The sequence below is a fragment of the Mastomys coucha genome, unplaced genomic scaffold (genome assembly GCF_008632895.1).
Source record: "Mastomys coucha isolate ucsf_1 unplaced genomic scaffold, UCSF_Mcou_1 pScaffold16, whole genome shotgun sequence".
Classification (NCBI taxonomy): Eukaryota; Metazoa; Chordata; class Mammalia; order Rodentia; family Muridae; genus Mastomys; species Mastomys coucha.
This window is the reverse complement of record NW_022196898.1, coordinates 45584671-45605890: the sequence shown is the minus strand read 5'-3', so window position 1 is coordinate 45605890 and position 21220 is coordinate 45584671. Positions and strand designations below refer to the sequence as shown.

Genomic DNA, 21220 nt, shown 5'->3' with positions numbered 1-21220 from the left:
AGCCTCTCCCCTTTAGCTCAGATGGGGCTATCATCCAGACCTCTGATCCTGACTTCTGCTGGACACACCATTAGGAAATACAGCAAAGGGTTCTGCATTCGCAGCTCTTCTTGTGCTGCGACGAAACACCATGGCCAAGGCAGCTTACAGGAATAAGGGTTTGCTTGGGGGAAGCCATTATGGCAGAGAGGCTTGGAGCAGCAGGAAGGTATGGGGCTGGGAGCGGAAGCTGAGACTCTTACGTCTTTAACAGAAAGCACGAAGCAGAGAGGGCTAGTTAGAAAGGCCAGGGAGTCTTTAAACTCTCAAAGCTTGTCCCAGTGACATACTTCCTCCAGCGAGGCCACACCTCCTCAACCTACCCAAACAGTGCCTCAAACTGGAAGTATTTAAATGCCTGAGACAATTGGGGCATCTCACACAAACCACCACAGGTTTCTGTTTCCAGTTACTTATAGTTCTAGAGAGTCTAGCATCCTCATCACCACCACCATCACCACCATCGTCATCATCCTCATCACCACCACCATCACCACCATCATCGTCATCATCATCATCACCACCACCATCAGCAGCAGCAGCACTACCACCACCACCACCACCACCATCACCATCACCACCATCATCATCATCACCATCATCAATGTACTTTTCAGTTGTACATTGAACCAAATTGACCATCTTCGTATTTTTGCTCATCTTGCCATGTAACCATAGTTACATAACTCCCTGTCAACTCTACTACCTGGCTCTTATTTGATTAAAACCTTCTGTTAGTGTTTAATCATTTAGATTTGACTTTTAACATGTCTCACAATTTTATATTGGGTCTGGACACTAATATAAAAACAGAGAGGCATTCTCTGCCTTTAATGAGTTTTTTGCCCCCCCCCCCCCGGGAGGTAGAGAGAACACCAGCAGAGCACTCTATCCTGCAGAGGCTTGCTTCTGAGCTCAGTCATACCCGTTCTCTTTCAGTAGCCTTGTGCCCTGATTCCAAGAGTCTGGTCTTCCCTTTTGTGGTCTCGGCTGCCAGAGTGGGTGTCTCTCAATGTCTTAAGGCTTGAAGTCTGGGAACTAAAACAGTGCTTAGCTCCTTGGACTCTGAACATCTCTTTTCTGGTGGGTTCCTTGGTGTCTTGTCTTACGCAGGCCAAGTTTAGTAGTGAGGTAAGCCACCGGCTTAATGAGGATTTGAATCTACATTCGTGGACTCTTCTCCTGGACTTTCTGCCTTCCTGGGAGCACTCCGCTGTCCATCCACTTTGGCTGCCCTGAGATTTGAACTTTTGCTCAGCCTTGGGGTGCTGTTGTCTTTTACTTGGACTCTGTCATCTTGTGCCTAAGTGTTGGAAATCCACTGAAGATGGCAAGCCCAGCATAACCACAGTGTTCACACAGCATGGCTTAAGTACCATAGGTTCCTGTCCTGCCCGGATGGGACAGATCCAGCATTAAACTGCATGCAATTCTCATGTACAGTTGTCACTTCCTGTATATTATTCAAATCCTTTCCTCACAGTGAGAGGGTTAATTTGATATACTTACCCCGTCTTTGCTGGAGTCAGAAGTTCTAATACTTTTTAACATAGGAGTGGTCAACAGTTGCACTGAACTGCTTATCTGCCTCAGATATGGAAAAAAATGGCATTGTCTTTTTAAATTATGAAATTTTGTTCTTTTAATTTTTTTTATTAGGCAAAACCTATCACTAAGCAGAACCAAATTCTGAGCATTCAGAATCCAAAGCCATGATCAAAATAGGTTATTTGTAAATCTAGAGCTGTGTAATGGGGATGGTTCACTAGCCTGCTCGTAGATAAGCCACACAAATCGAGTTTCAGCCCCGCCACTCACGGTTAGCTCCGAAAGCTCTAGGAAATGGTAGTTGCGCAGAATCCTGGAGTGGTACCTGAGAAATCGGATGTCAGTGTCAATGTTTGGCATTGGAACTAAATTCCATGAGGGGGAATTTTCTAAAAAAGACTTGGCATGGTCTTGGACAGAGCAGCTGTAGTTCAAGCACAAAGACTGGGGGCTGACTGCAGGAAATGCAGAGCTCCTGTAAGGGCCAAGCACAGCCGGAGCCTGCCATGCTGGGCTCACACCAGTGCTAGGGATCTGAGCCTATGTCAGCATCCTTATGCAGAAAGCCATCTCCTAAGCTTCCTGTAGCTTCTTCTCTCTTGTGGGGGTAAAATAAGTCAGTAGAGATCCCATCGGCATTCGGATACCTGCATCATGAAGCTTTACGTCAGCATTTGGATACCTGCATCATGAAGCTTTACGTCAGCATTTGGATACCTGCATCATGAAGCTTTATACTTATATAGTTTTCGATGACTTGGATTTGATTTTATATTCTCAGATTGTTAAGATGTGTCTTTCTCGGGTTCTTTCACAGCCTTTTGTCTCGAGTCCCTGCTGCCAGGGTCACGCTCACACAGTTGCCCTATTCCCCTGCTTTCTAAGCCCACTCGTGGGTGCTGAAGGGCTAGGTGAATATAGAAACATGGCCATGAAGCAACTCAGTGTGCCCCTCTTTCCTTTCACAACAGGGGCAGGGGATATTTAGCCTCCTAGGTATGTAACAATTTCTTGAGAACTGAAACAGTACTAATGACTAGGGATCCAGATGACTCTGGAAAGCTAGTAACCTGTAACTGTCCATCCCATTAGCCCTTTCTCAAATTTACCTCAGAATCCTGTATTAAAGTCTGAATGGAGCTGATAAAATGGGCAAAAATATTAAGCTACCACATTTTCTCATTTTATCTAGTAATGCTGAGATTTTTAATTTTTTTTTTAAGCTGGTATTCACAAGTTACTACCTTTCTTATGCTGACAAAGTTTTTTCTTCCTCCCCTAGGAGTTGAACCCAGGATCTCATGCGTGTTAGGCAGGCGCCCTCTCCTGGAGCCACACTCCCATTTTGACACATTTCTTTTTTCTTCTTATAAGTTTTGAATCCACTTTAAATCACAGTTGTGATAACATCTGGTTCTTATTTTATGTGTTAGCTTCCTAAAGTTAATGAACTTGTATGGTTTCCTTTTCAGTCTTGCTGGCTGGTGCTGTGTTTGTTTTATACATGATTCAATGAATGAAATAGGATCCCACTGCAGAAAACCAGGAGGGAAATCATGGGCTGCAAATGGGAGCATAGACATCAAATGGTTGGTTCCATATAAAGCAAACTGCATGAGAAAGCCTGAGAAAGGCTCGTCAAAGACAGAAGGGCGTTTGGGGATAGGATAACATGCAAGAAGGAGTCACAGAAGGAGTTAATGTCCATGCAGAAAAAGGGGATGCAGACTAGAAGATTTCACTTCAAATCCTCTGATAAGATCAACAGCCCAGATAAGATAGATTGGAAAGGCCAAGGAGATGTAGATTAAGACCCTTGAACAAAAGAACGATGAGGTACCCGATCGATAACTTCATTTTCTGGAGGCCGCTGCAATCCAGCTGGGGAGGAGCAGTTAGAGATAAAGATGAGTGATGGAGAGTCAGAGGCTGTGTGGATGCGTGAGAGCGCTATCTCCGGCAACATTCATGTTTGCACCTCTGGTCACTGGGTGGCTGATAGAGCTGAGAACACTGGACCACGGGGGGCTTGGGGGAAGGATCCATGAGGATAAGTTGGACTTTGTTTGTGCTGAGTCCATCATGGCCTCTACCTAAGAACTTTTCCATCCACGGTGCACAGCCACAAAGACAAACTTTGCTTGCCTGGCGACCTGGTGCTGTATAGCAGAGCATGGGAGAAGTTTTCAGCATTGTTGCAAATTGTCTTGTCTCTGTTCCTTGGGGAGAGATGTGGAGTATAAGAAGCAAGCTGCTGGAACGGCCACTTAGTGAAGGTTTAGTTAGCCTATGGCTTGTGTGTTTGTCGGTGCTGGGGACAGAACCCCAACCTTGCACACAGTGTACAAGAGCTTACAGATGAGTGATATCCCTGTTCCATTTCATTTTGTATTGAGACAGGCTAGCCTTGAACTTTTGACCCTCCTGCCTCGGCCTCCCTAATAGTTGAGATCACAGGCATAAGCCAGATTGCCTTGGTAACCTATGTTTCATTTTAAGACAGGGTCTCATTATGTAGCCCTTACTGTCCTGGAACTTCCTTTATTGGCCAAGATGGCCTGAAACTCACAAACTCACTGAGATAGATCCACTTGCCTCTGCCCTCAAGGGCTGGAATTAAAGTTCTGTTCCACCACTTCTCTCTCTCTCTCTCTCTCTCTCTCTCTCTCTCTCTCTCTCTTTCTGTTGGGGGGGTGCATGTGCTGGTTTGTGTAATTTTGTTTGTTTTTAGATGCTAGCACTCACTTGGGTTGATGGTGGATACTGTTTGCTAAGAGTTCTTAGAAAATGACCATCAGAAAATCCCAACTCGGGGGAAAAAAAAAAAACCCAGCTGTTCAGGGCAGTGCTCCCCACCTCCAATAACCAAAGAAAAAGCTGAAAAAAAAAAGATTCTAGAAGATGGGGCAAAGAAGAAGAGGCTAGCCAACAAGCTGGAATAGTATTCTCGTAGTCAGTAGTAAAGAACAGTTTAAAATAGAAAAGAATGGCTAGTTTAAAGGAGAGAGACAACCCGGAAAGTATCTAGAGGTTTGAGAACAGGAGGAACTTTAAAAAACGCATCACATTTGATTTACTCCCTTATTTATTTTTATTTATCTATTTATCATCTCTAGGCATGTGTGTGTGTATGTGCCACAGCGTGCCTATAAAGGTCAGAGGACAACTTGAGGGTGTCAGACTCTATCATGTGGTTCCCAGGATTGAGCACATAGGGTTTAGCAGCACATGCTTTTATCCGCTGGGCCATCTCTCCTGTCAGGGACTTCTTTGAGCTTCGAAACTGGGGAAGGTGACATTGGAGTACACAGAACGAAAAGGCAGTAGTGGGATCTGGAAATGACAAGAGTGCCAGGCTGAGGTCACAGATGGAGAGCGAAGCAGAGATGCTAGAGGATGCAGGGCAGCTACGTGTGTAGCAGAAGGACCAAAAGCGCCTGGGCGGAGCAGTTGGCAGACAGCCTCGCGGGAGGCCGAACCTGGCCGCATCTCCGCCACAGCCGCAGCATCTGGGCTGGATGCTCTTCCACGCGGGGAGGATGCGCCTGGGCACCCGGTGAGACCAAGGGAAACCAAGCAGAGATCATAGCAAGGGCGCAGTGCCCAGGCCTCGGACCCATGAAGCGCACGGACAGCGGATCCATCTGCCACCACCCGCCGCCGCCGTGCTGGGCTCACCACGCACCTCGCCAGTCTCCACGGCAGCCCTCCAGCTGGGAACGACGACCCCCAGAGCGGGCTGGGAGCTGGGCGGTGGCGGCAGAGGAGGAGGAGGCAGCCTCGGCGGCACCCTGGATGAGGTAAGACATGGCCAGCTTCTGCCGCTGGAGCAGAGGAAGCTGCGGTGCGGGGGTGCTAGTGTGCTGAGGTACAGGGGTGCTGCTGCACTGCTAGCTGAACAGAGCTGGGGGTCGGGGCAGGAGATCTACGTTCTGTCACGGGAGGTTGTCACCCAGTGATGATTGCTGGGGAAGGTTTGGCGGGCACTCAAGAGATGGGGGCCCTAGGAGTGAATTGGATCGGCGGGATAGGACTGAGTAGAGCGAGCAGGACGGCGCTGATGTATAGGAGAAATGGTGGGAATCCAGGTTTCTATCCTAAAGTCTTTGCTTGATCTGTATCGGTGTGGGTGAGGCTGGAGGCAGCACACGCTGGGCTGAACCAAAGGGAAGGTGACTTAGGAGCGCGGCCAGTAGGGGGGATTTGCAGAGCGTTCAGTCTTTGCCTTTTCTTAGTCTCTTCATTCTTGGATATTTATATATTTGCCTTAGCTGGAGACAGCAGGGAGGTTGGTGATGCCTTTCCTCCTCTGCAGCCCTGGAGCCCGGCCTGGGCCCGTTGGCTGGATGCTCTGGGCCAGCTAGCTCCCTCTAAACCCAGACCCTTCCTCCACTCTGGCCTAGAAAACACCCGGCAGATTAGGCCCCGCGTTCTTCATGTAGCAACAGCGAGATGAAAATCTGTCATATTAATGTTTCCAAAAGAAGGGACAGATTGTATGGCTGCCATTTTTAAAGTAAGCATGTCTTTGACATAGAATTTTTTACTCCTTCCTCTGTGCGCCTCCCCCGCCCCTCCCGTGGAAAGCCTGTACTTCTCACTCAAACCAAAAGGCAATGGTGGGTTCAAGTTTTGCCTTTAAGTAACTGGGACCTTCCTAGGCCTCAGTTTCCTATGAATGGGACTGGAAAGAGTTATCGGGTTAAAAGGGTTTGACCTTAGAGTGGAAGAGTTGCTGGGTTTGAATTGCATGCTCCAGAGTCGGTTGGATCTGTGAACTAGAAAAGGGAGTCTGTCTATTCAAAGAAACGAATTGCTTTCATTCATTGTACTATCCCTGTTTATGCAAGAAAATGTAGTCAAAGATTCAATTATACAACAGTTAAAGGGATCCTGTTTCTATTAAGAAATGCATAATAAATTATTAGAAATTAAAGGATGAAGCAAGGGACATTCACATACATATATAGTGAAGCTTTAGCCCAAATCTAATTATGTTTTAAAAATAGGAGTGAACTTTGACCAAAAATAAATCTGTATATTCAGAAACACATGCTTCTAAAATTTCAAAGCTTCTTGCCTGCTCTCTATATAATAGCTGAACTTTTTATGTGGGAAGGAGGAAACACTCATCATAGAGGGGGATCTCTCTCACTGCCATTGACAATGGACATTGTGTAGGGCTAGCTAACATTTGCTTCTCTAAATTATGGCAGTAAGGTGTTGCAATATGGTCTTCTTACATAGCCCAGGGTAGCCTCAAACTCATGATCTTCCTGCCTTAGCCCCCTCAGTTGCCTCAACTGATATTACAGGCTTGCACCCTGCTATTCATATATATGTAATGAGCTTAAAGTCAGCCTGGGCCACATGGCAAAATTATGTCTCAAAAACAAAACCCCAAATCCCATAAATAAACAAACAAACACATAAACAACAGATCCTAATTACCCCATCATTGTTTATGTTAACTAAAAAGTAAATAACTAATTTCAAATAAAAATCAATAAAAATCCAAATTAAAGCTTCGCAGTGGTGGTGGATACCTTTAATCCTGGCTCTCAGGAGACAGAGCCAGGCTGATCTCTGTGAATTTGAGGCCAGCCTGGCCTATAGAACAAGCTCCAAGACAACAAGGGCTGTTACACAGAGAAACTCTGTCTCTGAAAAAACAAACAAACAAACCAAAGCTAAAACAAAATATAAACGTTCTAGGAGCTGGGAACAGCCTTCCCATAGCAGCCGTAAGAGCAGAGGTCTAATGGATGTTAGTGTGTCAAAGGTGGATGGGGGAGTCAGATTTTCCCGATTTTCAGCTTGTCAATGTCAGTGGCTACAACCCTTGTTTAACTCGTGCTGTTGATTGAGCAGTGACGGTGATGGCTAGAACTTAACTTGATACAAATGACCTCCAGAGCCTCGGCTCTAAACTATGGACATAACATTCTAGCATGGAGCAAACGCTAAACCAGGCAGGTGGGTGGGGAAAAAATAAAGATGTTCTCTCCCTGGAAAGCTGGTTGTGCCCCGGGAGGCGGTAGTGTGGTATTACTTAGAAAATATGTCAGAATCCTGCCTTCGACCTGTTTCTTAGGCTGATGAACCACACATTACTACCACCCAAACCTTTGACAGCAAGTTATTAATTTACAATAAAGATTATATATATATATTACATATATATATGTATATATGTAATATATATATGCAGGAATGCAGTTTCTCTTTTGTTAGTTCAGGGAAGTCCCGTGACATGCTTGTTACATTTGTTTGTATCGTCTCAAGTAAGAGCAGAGTTGTTAGTAGATTTTAATTTTTTTAGGGAAAAAAATGAGAGCTCTAGGATACCAAGGACACAAGGGAGTCCTTTCTTCCTCCAACGGGAGACATCCATCGACGGTCACTCTCTTTCTCCCGGGTGCCTTTTCTCCCCTATCTGTGTTAGGTAAACACTTTTAACCAGGCTACAGTCTATTTTGTTTGAGAATCCTTGAGTCTCTCTTGCGTCTACAGATTTCTTCTCTGAAATCAGTTGGCCTTAACTGTAAAGATTAAATTACTAATGACGAGGTTCGTAGTCTGCACGCTTCATTCAGTGTTAGAACATATTACCTAAGGCTGGATAATTTATAGAGAACAGAGATTTATTTCCTTGAGTCGGGAGACTGGGGATTCCAGGGGCAAGGGAGCAGTAGAAACAGCAGCAGCAGCAGTGACAGCAGGGGATTGGCTTCTGGCTGCAATTATTCTGGGGACACAGGGTACTTGGTTGTACAGATTGAGGTAAAGAGTCAAATGCTCACCAGAAGGTATCAACCAGATACCAGAGCCATTGGACCCGCACTGGCAAACCCTTAATAGGAAGTACTTTGAGCCAGTAGTTATATATACCCATCTTATTTATAATTTGTAATGTTTGGGGATATCACAAGCGATTCTAAGATAGAGTTTATCAGCACCTCTTTAACCTCATCTTAAAAACACTCACTCATCTGTCTGATTCACTGGTGCCGCAGCCCCAAGCTGCTCAATTTGTAGCACTCGGAAAACAGCATTTCATATGTTGTTGTAGAAGTTTTTAGTAAGTTCTGCCAGAGATTAGGGAGAATGGACCCAGACCTCATGTTAGTTACTTTTGCAACCCTGAGACAAAATACTTCACAGAAACCACATATAGGAGTTTCTGGCTTGTTCAGACTTATTCAGAGGGATGTGGTCTGTCATGGTGGGCAGTTAGGACAGTGTGGCCCAGTCTGTGAAAGTGGAGGCATGTGTAGGAGCCATTTACATGAAATCAGAGAGTAGCTAGAACCAGGGGCTGGGAATGACCTTCAAAAGGCCACCTGCCTAGTGGCCTACCTCCACTACCAGGCACTACCTTCTAAAGCTAATGGCCTTGTGACCTCCAGGCAGCGCTGTCAAATGAGAAATATGTGCTCAAACCATAAGCCCAGAGGAAAAGCATTTCAGAGTAAAACCACCGTAGACCCTGGTATTTCATACTCTTTGAAAGCAGAAGCGCCCGTCTATCTGTACTGTAAATTAGTAGTTTTCAGTCTTGTCTGCACCTGGTAAAGCTTAAAAACTCGGCCTAGAGACTCCACTCCTGGCCAGTGCAAGCAGACTCTTTAAGATTGGGGCTCAGCACCAACACTCCTTAGAAATGCTTTAGACATCTGCGCTTCTCAGTCTGGGCAATAGAACCTACATGAGGTAAACTGTTCATTTCTAAACAACTCTAAGAAAAAAATTGTGATCTCTTGCTCAAGGAACCGAGATTGCTACCATTCCCCTCCCACCCCCCATCCCCAGCCACTTTGGCATCGTGGCAAGTGTTGAAACAGTATCTGGCCTACTATTTGTATGAGTCACAAATACGGGAGATGGGTGTAAATAACTCAAGTGAATAGATGGGGTTATGGAAAGGCTCTCGAAAGAAATTTCATGGCAGAGGCAGTAAGCTCAGGCCAAGGTGATGAGAATGTGGGATTTAAGGATTTCTCAGTTAGGATCGAAGGTGCTCAAGGATCAGCTGAGCGAAGAAAATAAAAGAGAGGGTGGAAACAAATGCACTTGACCTTGTGACCTGCAGGCTCTGTCAACTGTGGGTCAAAGAGATCCCAACGCAAAACAACGCACCTTAAAGACAATACAAATAAAACCCAGTTACCTTTCGAATGTACTAGATGACGTAGGCCAGCTAGCAATGACAAGGTGTGTTCAGGATGAGCTGTGTAGCCTATATTCAGATACAAAGTTGTCTTGTGGGTGAGGCTTAAGCTCTACAGATTTTAGTAGAAGGAAGGAAGGAAGTCCAAAATGAGATTCTATAAGGAGGTCCTGGAAGACAGCAGAGCTTCTGATCACGTGGGAACAGCGTCAGCCAGGCCTTCGGGCAGATAATTTGGTTCTTTCAAGATACTGAAAGCAAACTTAACATAGGAGGTGACTGAGTGACTGAGAAACGACTTCATTGTTGGAGCATTTCTACTAGATGGTGCTTGCTATTTCTGGTTGGTTTAGCTCCAGCTGAGGCCCGATTCTTGCTTGTTATGGTATGGGGGTGGTACATGGGACAAAAAAGAAAGTGATTATTCTAACTCTTAATCAGAGTTTCTATTACTGTACCAAACACCATGACCAAAGCAATTTGGGGAGGGAAGAGTTTATCATGCTTGCTCTTCTTTTTGTTTGTTTGTTGTTTGTTTGTTTATTTTACTTATTCACTTTATATCCCACTGTCACCCTCCCGGTCACCCCCCCAATACAATCCTTCTCCCTTCCCCCTCTCCTCTGAGCTGGTGAGGATCCGTCTGGGTGTCCCCCCACCCTGGCACATCGAGTCTGAGGGGCTAGTCGAATCCTATTCCACTGAGGCCAGACAAGGCAGCCTATATATCACATACAGGCAACAGCTTCTGGGATAGCCCCCATTCCAATTGTCTGGGACCCACATGAAGACCAAGCTGCACATCTGTTACATGTGTGCAGGGAGGCCTAGGTCCTGCCTGTGTGTGTTCTTCAGTTTCTGAGAAGCCCAGGGGTCCAGGTTCGTTGACTCTGTTGGTCTTCCTGTGGAGTTCCTATCCCCTTAGGGGCCACAATCCTTCCTCCTATTCTTCCATATGACTCTCCAAGCTCCATCCATTGTTTAGCTGTATCTACAACTGTCTGAGTCAGCTGCTGGGTAGACATGCTTACGATTCTACATCACGGTTCATCATTAATGACGGTCAGGGCACGGACCTAAAGGAAGGAGCTGATGCAGAGGCCACAAGGAGTGCTGCTTACTGGCTTGCTCCTCAAGGCTTGCTCAGACTGCTTTCTTATAGCACTCCAACCCGCCAGTCCAGGGTGGAACCACCCACAATGGGCTGGACCCTCCCACATCAATCACCGATTAAGAAAATGTCCTACAGGCCTACCTACAACCCAATCTTATAGAGGCATTTTCTCAGTAAAGTTCCCTCCTTTCAGATGACTCTAGCTTGCGTCATGTTGACATAAAACTAGCCAGCACAAATGGTGAGGACCCTTTTTAATATCAGAATACCTACCTGCCTAGAAGGCAGCACATGGTGACCAAATGGTGATGATGTTTATGGTGGGAGGAGAGAAACATTCAGGGACGGTATGTCCAGGTGACATTCCAATCCTCTCAAATCACGGTTCCCTGGGTCATATTTGCAAGAGCAGTTTCATAAGTTGATGTGTGCTAGACCTAGAGACTCCTGTAATGACTGTATAGTTAGTTACCTGTGGCAAACAGCAGTCAGTCATCATGGTTAGATCATTTGTAATTTCTGTTATCAATAATACTTTAGGCTTTTAAAGAGTTATTTTTGTATATTAGTGGCATTTTCTCTATATATATACATATGTATATGTATATATATATATACACATATGTATCTCTGTGTGTATGTGTGTGTGGGTATGTGTGCGTACCACAGAGTGCCTATGCCCAAGAAGGTCACAAGATGACATAGGAGCCCCTGGAGCTGGAGTTACATATGGCTATGAAGCATGAAGTGGGTGCTGAGAACTGAGCTTGGGTCCCCCAGAAGCACATCAAGTCCTCTTCACCACAGAGCCGTCTCTTCCGTCACTATACACAATCCTTTTGAGCACATGCTGCGTGCCAGGCTCTATGTGTTTTCAAATAAGCATTCAATCCTCAGGACCCTGCAAGCATGATATTAATTATTATCCCCAACTGCATGTAAAAGGTTAAGCAGTTTGACAAGGTCACGCAGCTGTAAAGAAGCAGACTTCATGCCTAATGAGCAGGTGCTAAATATCTACGTCATGCACGGTAGAGAAAGTATTTTCATTTGTTTATGTTTAAAAGCTCTTCCTTTGTGATGCCAGGAAGGCTATATTTCCTTTAAAAAAAAAATAACTCTAAACAGAACTATGAGTGACTGCGACTATATCAAAAAGCATCAGGGGCATTCCGTATTCAGGTTCATAAAAAAAGAGTGAACTGCAAATCTCGAAGGGGAAGCTGGGACACTGCTCAAACCACAAAGAAACCACAAAACAGAATAATAGGCGCACACATTCAGAAGTTTGCCCACTGTGTGTTCTCATCCACCCCACATGCACTTCCCAGTGCTAACTGGCAGAAAGTGAGGAGGAATGTTGGCATGCATACAGTACCCCAGTGAACAAGCAGAAACAGCATCCTATCTCAGCATCTATATGAGTGACTTTTCCTGACAAGACCAGGGCAGCTTAGAAAAGAAAGTTGAATAGGGCTTACGGTACTAGAGGGTTAGACTTTATGATATTGGACTGAAGGCATGACAGCAGATGGCTCAGGCAGCAGCTGAGCGCTCACATCTTGATCCCCAACCAGGAGGCAGAGTATACTACAAGAGGAATGAATCTTTTGAAACTCAAAACCCACCCCCAGTGACACACCTCTCCCACCAAAGCCACACCTCCTAATTCCTTCCCAACAGCTCCCTGCCCTGGGGAACACAAATCAAACCTATGAGCCTGGGGGACAGGGGTGGGGATGGGGGGGCTGTTAGCATTCAAACCACCACAGCATCCATGTTGTCTCTAAGTATAGTTCACTCTGTAACACCTTTGGCTGTATTTGCCTACAGTGAAATTCTGCAACTAAAACACATAGCTTTATTGGGGTTTCAAGAAGAAAGATCTTCATGAATTTCATGTATTTTCTAATTGAAAATGTTTTTGGTAAATGATTAAAAACACGTTCCAGAGAGAACACACATAGAGACACGGGCTATAAAATGATCATCAAGGATCACTCTTTTTTACTCTTTTTTCTTCACCATTGTGACAGCATGGATGATATCGTTCCCCACGGGCCCTAGCATTTGAGTGCTTGGTTCCCAGTCAATGGTATTCTTCGGGGAGGTCTAGGAGATGTGGTCTTGGAGGAAGTATGCCACTGAAGCAAGGTTTTACGTTCTCTGCATCCTGCTTGAAGTTCAAAATGTAAGGTCTGAGCTTCCCGCTCCAGCCACTATGGATCTGTGTTGCCTCTTAGCCACCTATGCCCACCCACCTCCTCAAAACCATAAGCCCGAATAAACTCTACTTTAAGTTGCCTTGGTCATGGTGTTTTAGTGTAGCAATAGGAAAGTAAAGACTACAGCTGTAAATCTAGGTGTTACTGTGAATTCTTAATGCCTCTGGCTTCTTTGTTCTTCTTTACTGAGGGCATTTCTTTGTAGATAGGCGTAGGCTCTGCCTCCACAGCATGGCCTTGGACTGACACAAAGGGTGATGTTTTATTCATTATTTTAGTTTGCTACTGCTACATAGCAAACCAGCCCAAAGCTTGATAGTTAAAAATTATGAACATTTTGTGTCTCACAGTCTCTGAGGCAGTGGTTCTCAATTGGTGGGTTGTGACACATTTGGGGGGGGTGTCAAAGACCCTTTCCCAAGAGTTGCATATCAGATACCCTGCATATCAGATAATTGTGTTATTCCTATCAGTAGCAAAATTACAGATATGAAGTAGCAACCAAAGTAATTTAATGGTTGGGGGTCAGCATAATGCGAGGAGGGTTGCAGCATCAGGAAAGGTGAGACCCATGGCTCTAAGGACACAAGAAGTCTGGGCAGCTTGGCTGAGGACAGCGGAGGGCTTCAGTTTGTGGCTAGTCAAACGGTTGCCCGGGGTTGCAGTCATCTCAGAACATGATGGGGATTGACAGATTGCCACCTGGGTGTGCAAACATCAGCTCTTGTGACGGGTACAGACTTTAGTCCTTCCAGGTCTGACAGAGTGAGTTTCTGTGCTCACCATATGTGTACACCCACATTGTGGTAGCTTGTCTCCCCTAGCAGAATTATTTAAGAGAAAGGAAGTCAGCGTGTTCAAGACGGGAGCCTCAGATTTAAAAAGTAAGACTAAAATAATCTTGAAGGTAGTACTCCTTCACTTCCACTTTACTCTCTGGAAGTAAGTCATCCATCCATCTCAGACATCAAACAGATTTGATCAGCAGCCATCATCTAGGGCCATTTTAGAAGCTGCCTACCCCAGTTTATATCCATCGCCAAAGTTCCTGAAAAGCAGAGGAAGCAGGATTCCTTCCATTGGAGAGAAGCTAAGATGACTGTAGCTCAAAACACGAGTGGGGAGTGGGGCTGGAGACTGCACTGCGCTGTGAGCATCTCTGTAAAGACGTTTATCTGTATCCTCAGAATTACCAGGCAGACGCTTTTCATCTCGGCACCAAACAGGCAGAAGCAGGAGGGTCTCGGTGAGTTCAAATCCAGCCAGGTCTACTTACCGAGAGCTGCACTTCTGTCAGGGTTGCACAGTAAGACCCTGTCTCAACCCAAACCAAACACAAAACTTCAACCGAACAAGCAAACAAGAAAAGTCCTCACAGCAAAACAGAATCCTAGCAACCTCCAGTTGTGCTTGCTCAGTTCTGCCCCCAAACAATCCAGAAGGTTCAAGGGCTTCACTTTTGTGTGTCTCACTTCCTTCCTGTTTTAGCTGGTCTCAGCACACCATCCTCACAGACAGGATCGGCTGTCAGAGAGATCATATGAGATCCTTAAAAATCAGCTTGAGTTGAAGATCTTGACCTTGGTATCAATCGATTGAGCCCTGAGCTATGCATACTTCAGCAAAAGCAATCCGAGAGTAGAATCTGGTGGAGGGCCGGTCAGGCCTGTGGCCAGGGATCTGCCTCACTACGCTGAGCTTTGGGACCATGAGTCCAGTGCTCCACCCAGAGGACTGAGGAGAAATGATACAGGGACCAGACACGGTGGTGCATGCCTCCAATTCCAGAACTTAGGAGTGGAGTAGGAGGATTGCCACAAGTTCAAGGCTAGCTGATCTATATTGCGAGGCATCCAGGACTACTAAGTGAGATCCTGTCCAAAATCAATCGATCAATCAACCAATCAATCAACCCACAAAGGTAACAGAATCAAACACAAGACCAGAGAGATGGTGGCCCTGTGAATCAGATATTAATACGGATGTAAGAAGGTAGGGTCATGGTGCCCTAGTACTAGGAAATAAGCAAAATGCCTATAGCTGTGTATCAGGTAGCAAAATGAATACAACAGGTGAATATGAAAACATAGAAAATAGTTGAATGAACTACAGGGAGCATTTAGAGCCAAATAAAATACTCAGGAGGCTTCAGGGGCAAGATAGATTCTACCAGCAGGGGGCGCGTGAGGGTGGCTTTTATTGTTACAGCATCCAAGTCTGATACCAAGTTTTAAGGAGCAGCTGTTACCAGTGTCTAGAGAGGCTCCAGGTTGTAAGTGTCCTAAAGCAGCTAGAAGTCACTACAGCCTGCATAAAGCATGAAGGAAGTATGGCTGCTTCCAGTCACGTGACAGAAGAAGAGTCAAGGTGCAACAAGATTTGTTTTTGAGTTGAGCAGACAAATGCCTGAAATGCAATGCTCTGTGTGTGTGTGTGTGAACACTCATGTGTACGACCGTCATCGTAGTACTTGGGAAAATGGAGTCAGAAAGGTCAGGAGTTTGAGTTCTATGAGATGCTGTCTCAGAACACAACAAAACAAGTCCTAAACAGAAACAACAAAACAAAAAGGCCACCTTTGAAGTAACTTGATCTTTCTTTTCTCTCTCAGGTCCTCTCCCCTCTTGCCCTTTCTACTGTCTCCCTGCACCTAACAGCAACTTACAGCTGAGATTTGAAATGAGAAATAGGTCAGACTAGTTGGCCATGTCTCATAGTTGCCTTTAAAATTATTGTGGAAAGAGCCACAGTATGTACGTGGAAAAGTTAGGGTCTATGATGCAAGTGTCACCAGAAAGCTTGGGGCGTCCCAGGGGAGCCACTATACAATACCTGAGAAACTCGAGGTTCTTCTTCAACATCCTTAGTCTCCTTAATAAAAAATTTAAGAATGGACTCAAACAGAAGATTGAGGATGATTTGTTAGTGTTTAAAAGGAAAACCTCAGGACAGACAAGATGGAAGTCTTGCAGCTGCCTGAAAGGGAGGAGGAGAACGAGGAAGAGAAGGAAGAAGAATCATGCTGCTTGTTGTAAGGCTGCACAGAGGTCAGCCGCTGGGAGCAGGAAGCCACAAGGTGAGGAGGAGAACATAGGAATAAGGAAGCCAGGAGTATTAGGTAGGGAGTTCAAAAGCAGCCTTAAGCTCTGGCCAGCCTCTGAAAGAAAAAGGGAGAAGAAAAAAGAAATAGGACTCAGAAAGGTGGGCACACCAAGAGTCAGTTCTCTCTTTCCATCTTTATGTAGGTTCCAGGGATCGAACTCATGTTTCTAGGCTTGCATACAAGTGTCATTGTACATTGGTCTATCTGCCTTCCAGACAGTTGCTTGTATCTTATGGAATCTAAAGGGGTCATTTGCTGACTGGCAGTTGACAATACACAGACCGAGAACTGTGGCCAACAAGATCTGAGGATCTTGGCACAAGACAGTACCAATGGGATGCATCTTTGACATTTATTGATGCCCCTTAGCATGGCCTTCAGGAATGAATAACTAGGGCCATGGCTAGCATGGTACTCCTCCCAGAATTTATTTCATCACAGATGTGTGTGCATGCAGGCATGTGTTGACTCCATGTGCATATATGCTGGCTAGAAGTCAGTCTTGCATGTCATTCCTCAGAAGTCCCCAACTTTGTTTTTGAGACAGAATCTCTCAGTGTGCATCAGGGTTTGAACTCGGGTCCTTATGCATGCACAGCAGGCCCTGTACCACCTGAACCATCTCCCCAGCCATCATGAAAATTTTAACATTCGTTTTGTTTTCTAAAATATTGCATTAAAATGTCATTTATTGAGTTTTGCTTTATGGGCCTGATATGAGAATGGAATTAACTCATATGCAGGATAAATGAGTGTTAGAGGTTTATTCCTCTTTTGGCTAGAATTGCCAGAGGCTTGTTATGGAATGCAATAGTACTGGGCTAAAAAGAAAGCAGGGGAAATTACATGCAGGAAGTGAGTTCTCATTCAAACTTACTTGTGTAAAGCTTTCTGGGGCTGCAACTTGATGTTTTTGAACCCCTGCCAGCTGAAAGAAGTGGGGAAGCCCCGCTGTTTTAAACTGACAAGAAGCTGGCTTCCAGAGGGAATTTGTCTTTGTCAGGGCTTTGTCTTTGTCTAAGGAGTGACTACTTGATGAGCCCTCTTGATCGTGCAGATGTGAGCCAAGTACCAGTTAGGGGTGGCTACTGGTAGTTAGATGTCAAGAACTTGGCTTCGGTGACTTCAGATGAGCAAAGTTGTCTGTTTAACGGGGACAGAAGCTGGCCTGACCAAAAGGGGTGCAACCGCAGATATTTAATAATTTTAATTAGTCCTAGGAAATAATGAAATCTTTAGTAGTGAAAAATTTACATTATACTTTCAGTGATTCACTTGGATGGCAGGGATAACTGTGTATATGTGTGAGGAGAGAAAAATTGAGTTGTAAGGATGGGTATGAGCCAAAAGGAGAGGAGATATGTGGAAGGGCAAAACCTGGTTTAAGTCGGAGACTTGATTTTTTGAATTATGAAAAAGTTGTGGGAAACAGTTAGTGAATGGTTAATCAAGTAGAAGACTCATAAGACTTCATTGTGCTGTTTGCAACTCTCCTCAAACGTGGAGAAACAATTATTAATGGAAATAGGTTTAAAAAATAAAGATAGGTTATGTGTGTATGTATGTGTCTTTCTCTCTCTCTTTTCCTTTCTTTCTTTCTTTCTTTCTCTTTCTTTCTTTCTTTCTTCCTTTCTTTCTCTCTCTCTCTTTCTTCTTTCTGCCTGTTCTCAGGGGTAAGGTAGTAGTAGATGGCTACATTCAAAGATAAGGATCATGGGTGGACATACTATATTGTTCTTAGCAAACTTTTTCATAATTCAAAAATCAAGTCTCCGATTTAAACCAGGTTGTGCCCTTCCACACATCTCCTCTCCTTTTGGCTCATACCCATCCTTACAGCTCACATGCAAGCCATCCTGGATTGGTTGACGAGCTGGTGCTAGAACAGCTTGTCCCATCCCTGAGTGACTTGGGTTTTAGTGATGGTGGATTGTCAAGAATGCTTGGAAGTCTCTTAGGAATTTATGTCAGTATTGTTTCTGTTTCCAGAAATGTATTTATTGACCTTAATAATATCAAACTGAACATTTTTTTAAGGCTTATTATGTATGCTCAACATAAGGAGAATGACACAGAAAATTTACACAGGTCTTTTCTTACTGTTCCAAAGCCCCTCTGAGAAATTTACATACCACATTTATTGCACGATTTCCCCGCCCCCAACATCAGATGCATATAAATAGTGGTGTTGAGAGAGTGGGACAGGGCTTGTGAGAGTAAATTACCACCAGCTGTCTGAAGCCTTGCTCATAATTTCCTTCTTTGAGGTTTTTGTTACAGCTGACAGATAAGACTGGCCAACAAAGGGGGTGGTTCTGAATACACACAAATACAGGCACTCTAGGGAACACACATACAGACACACACACACATAAACACAGACACACACAGACACAGACACACAGACACAGACACACAGACACAGACACGCACACAGTCACATGCACAGGAACATGTACACACACAGACACACATACAGACACAGATACACACACAGGCACATGTACACACACAGACACACATACAGACACAGACACACACACACAGATACACATAAAGACACACACAGATACACACAGACACACAGACACACATACAGACACAGACACACACACACACAGACACACATACAGACACACACAGATACACACACACACACAGACACACATACAGACACAGACACACACACACACACAGACACACAGACACACATACAGACACAGACACACACACACACACAGACACACATACAGACACACACAGATACACACAGACACACAGACACACATACAGACACAGATACACACACTCCTGAAACACAGGCAGAAGGAAGTTGGGGAACCTGCTTACTCAGTTTCAGAACTTGGGTCTTATGATAAGGCAGGAAGCTGATAAATGGAAATATGAGGTCACTGACCTAAGCCTAGGCCTAGGGAGTGTTTGCAGCAGAACTGAAATTAATTCAAAACAACTATTTTAGAGTCAAAGAATCCTGTGTGGTATATAAACATTAATAAAAAAATGAACATGATTTGTTGGATTTTTAAACCACAGCAGGCAATGAATTAAGCACTAATCATGGATGATCTTGTTTTGTTCTTGCAGTGAATAGTTGCCTGTCGACTATTTATTGTCATTAACCTTATTTTAGAAAATATAAAGACTCTTTAAGTAGCTTGACCAAAAAGCTGCAGGGCTGGACTATAGAGCCACCAATCCTGCCCTTCCCGGGGTGTGGCACCCTCTGTAGTCACCCAGGAGAGGACAGGGACACTTTTCCTTCTACAAGTGAAGCCAAACTTTGTTGAACCATAGTTTTTTTTAATTAAAAAAATTTTTTTAGTCGACGACTTTGCCAAGTTCTGGGATAAAATGTACTGTTCTGATATATGTAGACATCGTGGAGCAATTAAAACAAGCTGGCAATTTTCCAATAAAAGTTTGAATTTTCAATTTTCAATTTCTGATAAAGTTTCTTAAATTATACTTATCCTTGGTGCACAGGGCCTATCTTCTTTATAAAAGTTTTTTAAAGTCAAATTTAATCAAGGGTTCTCCTCCTATTCTTTGTGTATTGTATTTTAGCTCTTCATACAGTCAGGGCTGTTGAATGACGTAAGGAGTGTGTGTATGCCTTTGTACACCAGCTATCAATCACGCACCCAGTGTGTAGCAGAAGCTCCGCTTTGGTTGAATTGAATAAACGTAGGTAACTGAATTTGTTCTTGAATTCTATTGGCTTGTAGGAATAACTCAGTTCCGTTAGCATTAGCTACTTCTAAACTGCCTCTTCTTCAATGAAGACAAATGTTCCTTTAGAAGGCCCCTCTTTTTTTAATCCCCACGGTTGTTTTTCATTTTCTTAACTGCTCCTGGCCTGAAGCTCTGTTCTGGGACACAGCTGTCCCTTCACCTGCTGTGCAGTCTTTTGGAGCACACACCCTCTGCCCCAGGCCCTGCTTCAGCTCCGGAAGTCCAGCCCTTTCCATCCCTGCAGAGCCAATCATTTCTCTCCTTCCAGGTACACCCATCCAGGCCACAGTTCTCCCCACGAGGTCCTCCCCGGCGCTGCTGAAACACATAGCAGCCTTGAGCTGGTAAGATCCACTGGAAGAGATTTTTTTACATGTGAAAGTTCACGTAGACTTGGTCCTCTGTATCTGCCGCCTTCATAGGCACAGATTCAACTGGCTTCACCAGAGTGGTTAGGACTAAAACTGTATGGAATATGCACAGATTTTTACCTTGTCATTATTTCTTCCCTAAAGTTGTTTATTTATTGTTATGAACATGGGGTGTTTTGCCTGAGTATGTCTGTGCCTTGAGTGCCCAGTGTCACAAAGCCCAGCGGATATGCTGGTACGGAGTTACAGAGCACCGTGAGCTGCCGTGTGGGGTGTTGGGACTCAAACCGAGTTCTCTATAAGAGCAACCACCTCTCCAGCCCCCTTGGGAGGCAGACATTCTAGATCCAAACTATAACATCGATGATGTATACATATACTGTGCAAATCGTTAGTATACCATATTGTCTAGGGGTGATCAAGGAAAGAATCCTTTCGTTCTCGTCCTGTCTTAATCCTTGTAGTCCACGCAGATACTATCCCACAAAGAGCTGAACAGGTGTCAGATAAATTAACTCATAATTATTCCCACGGGAAAACAACCACGCACCCCTTTCTTTTCAGAACTGCTCTTTTTTACTTCATTGGTCTGCCTCTATATCTGATGAGGGGAAAATGGACCCATCAGGTTTTTAGAAATTTCTTTGTATAGTGGGGAGAGGCCTACCCACAGACTGCGTGTCTTTTGTTTTTTTGTTTTTTTGTTTTTTTGTTTTTTTTTGAGACAGGATTTCTTTGTATAGCTCTGGCTATCCTGGAAATCACTCTGTAGACCAGGGTGGCCTTGAACAGGCTGCGTGTATAAACAGAAGACCGTATGAGGCTCTTTCTTCCCTGCATTTCTTTGGAGGCCTCTCCATGGCTCGAACAATCACATCTTAGGTTTGATTTCTTTCT

At 44.6% G+C, this 21220-nt stretch overlaps 1 protein-coding gene across 11 annotated transcripts in view; it reads left to right on the top strand.

Annotated features, from left to right (window-relative positions):
* The first annotated feature begins 4968 nt into the window (after positions 1-4968).
* Positions 4969-21220, top strand: part of LOC116093483 (myomegalin) — a 193134-nt gene continuing 176882 nt past the window's right edge. For all 11 annotated transcript variants that reach the window (XR_004119725.1, XM_031374950.1, XM_031374954.1 and 8 more), the window contains exon 1: positions 4969-5387. Coding sequence is in view for 10 of the 11 variants with exons in the window: in XM_031374950.1 (XP_031230810.1) it covers positions 4984-5387 (404 nt within the window). In the remaining variant the exon portion in view is untranslated. The remainder of the gene's footprint in view (positions 5388-21220) is intronic.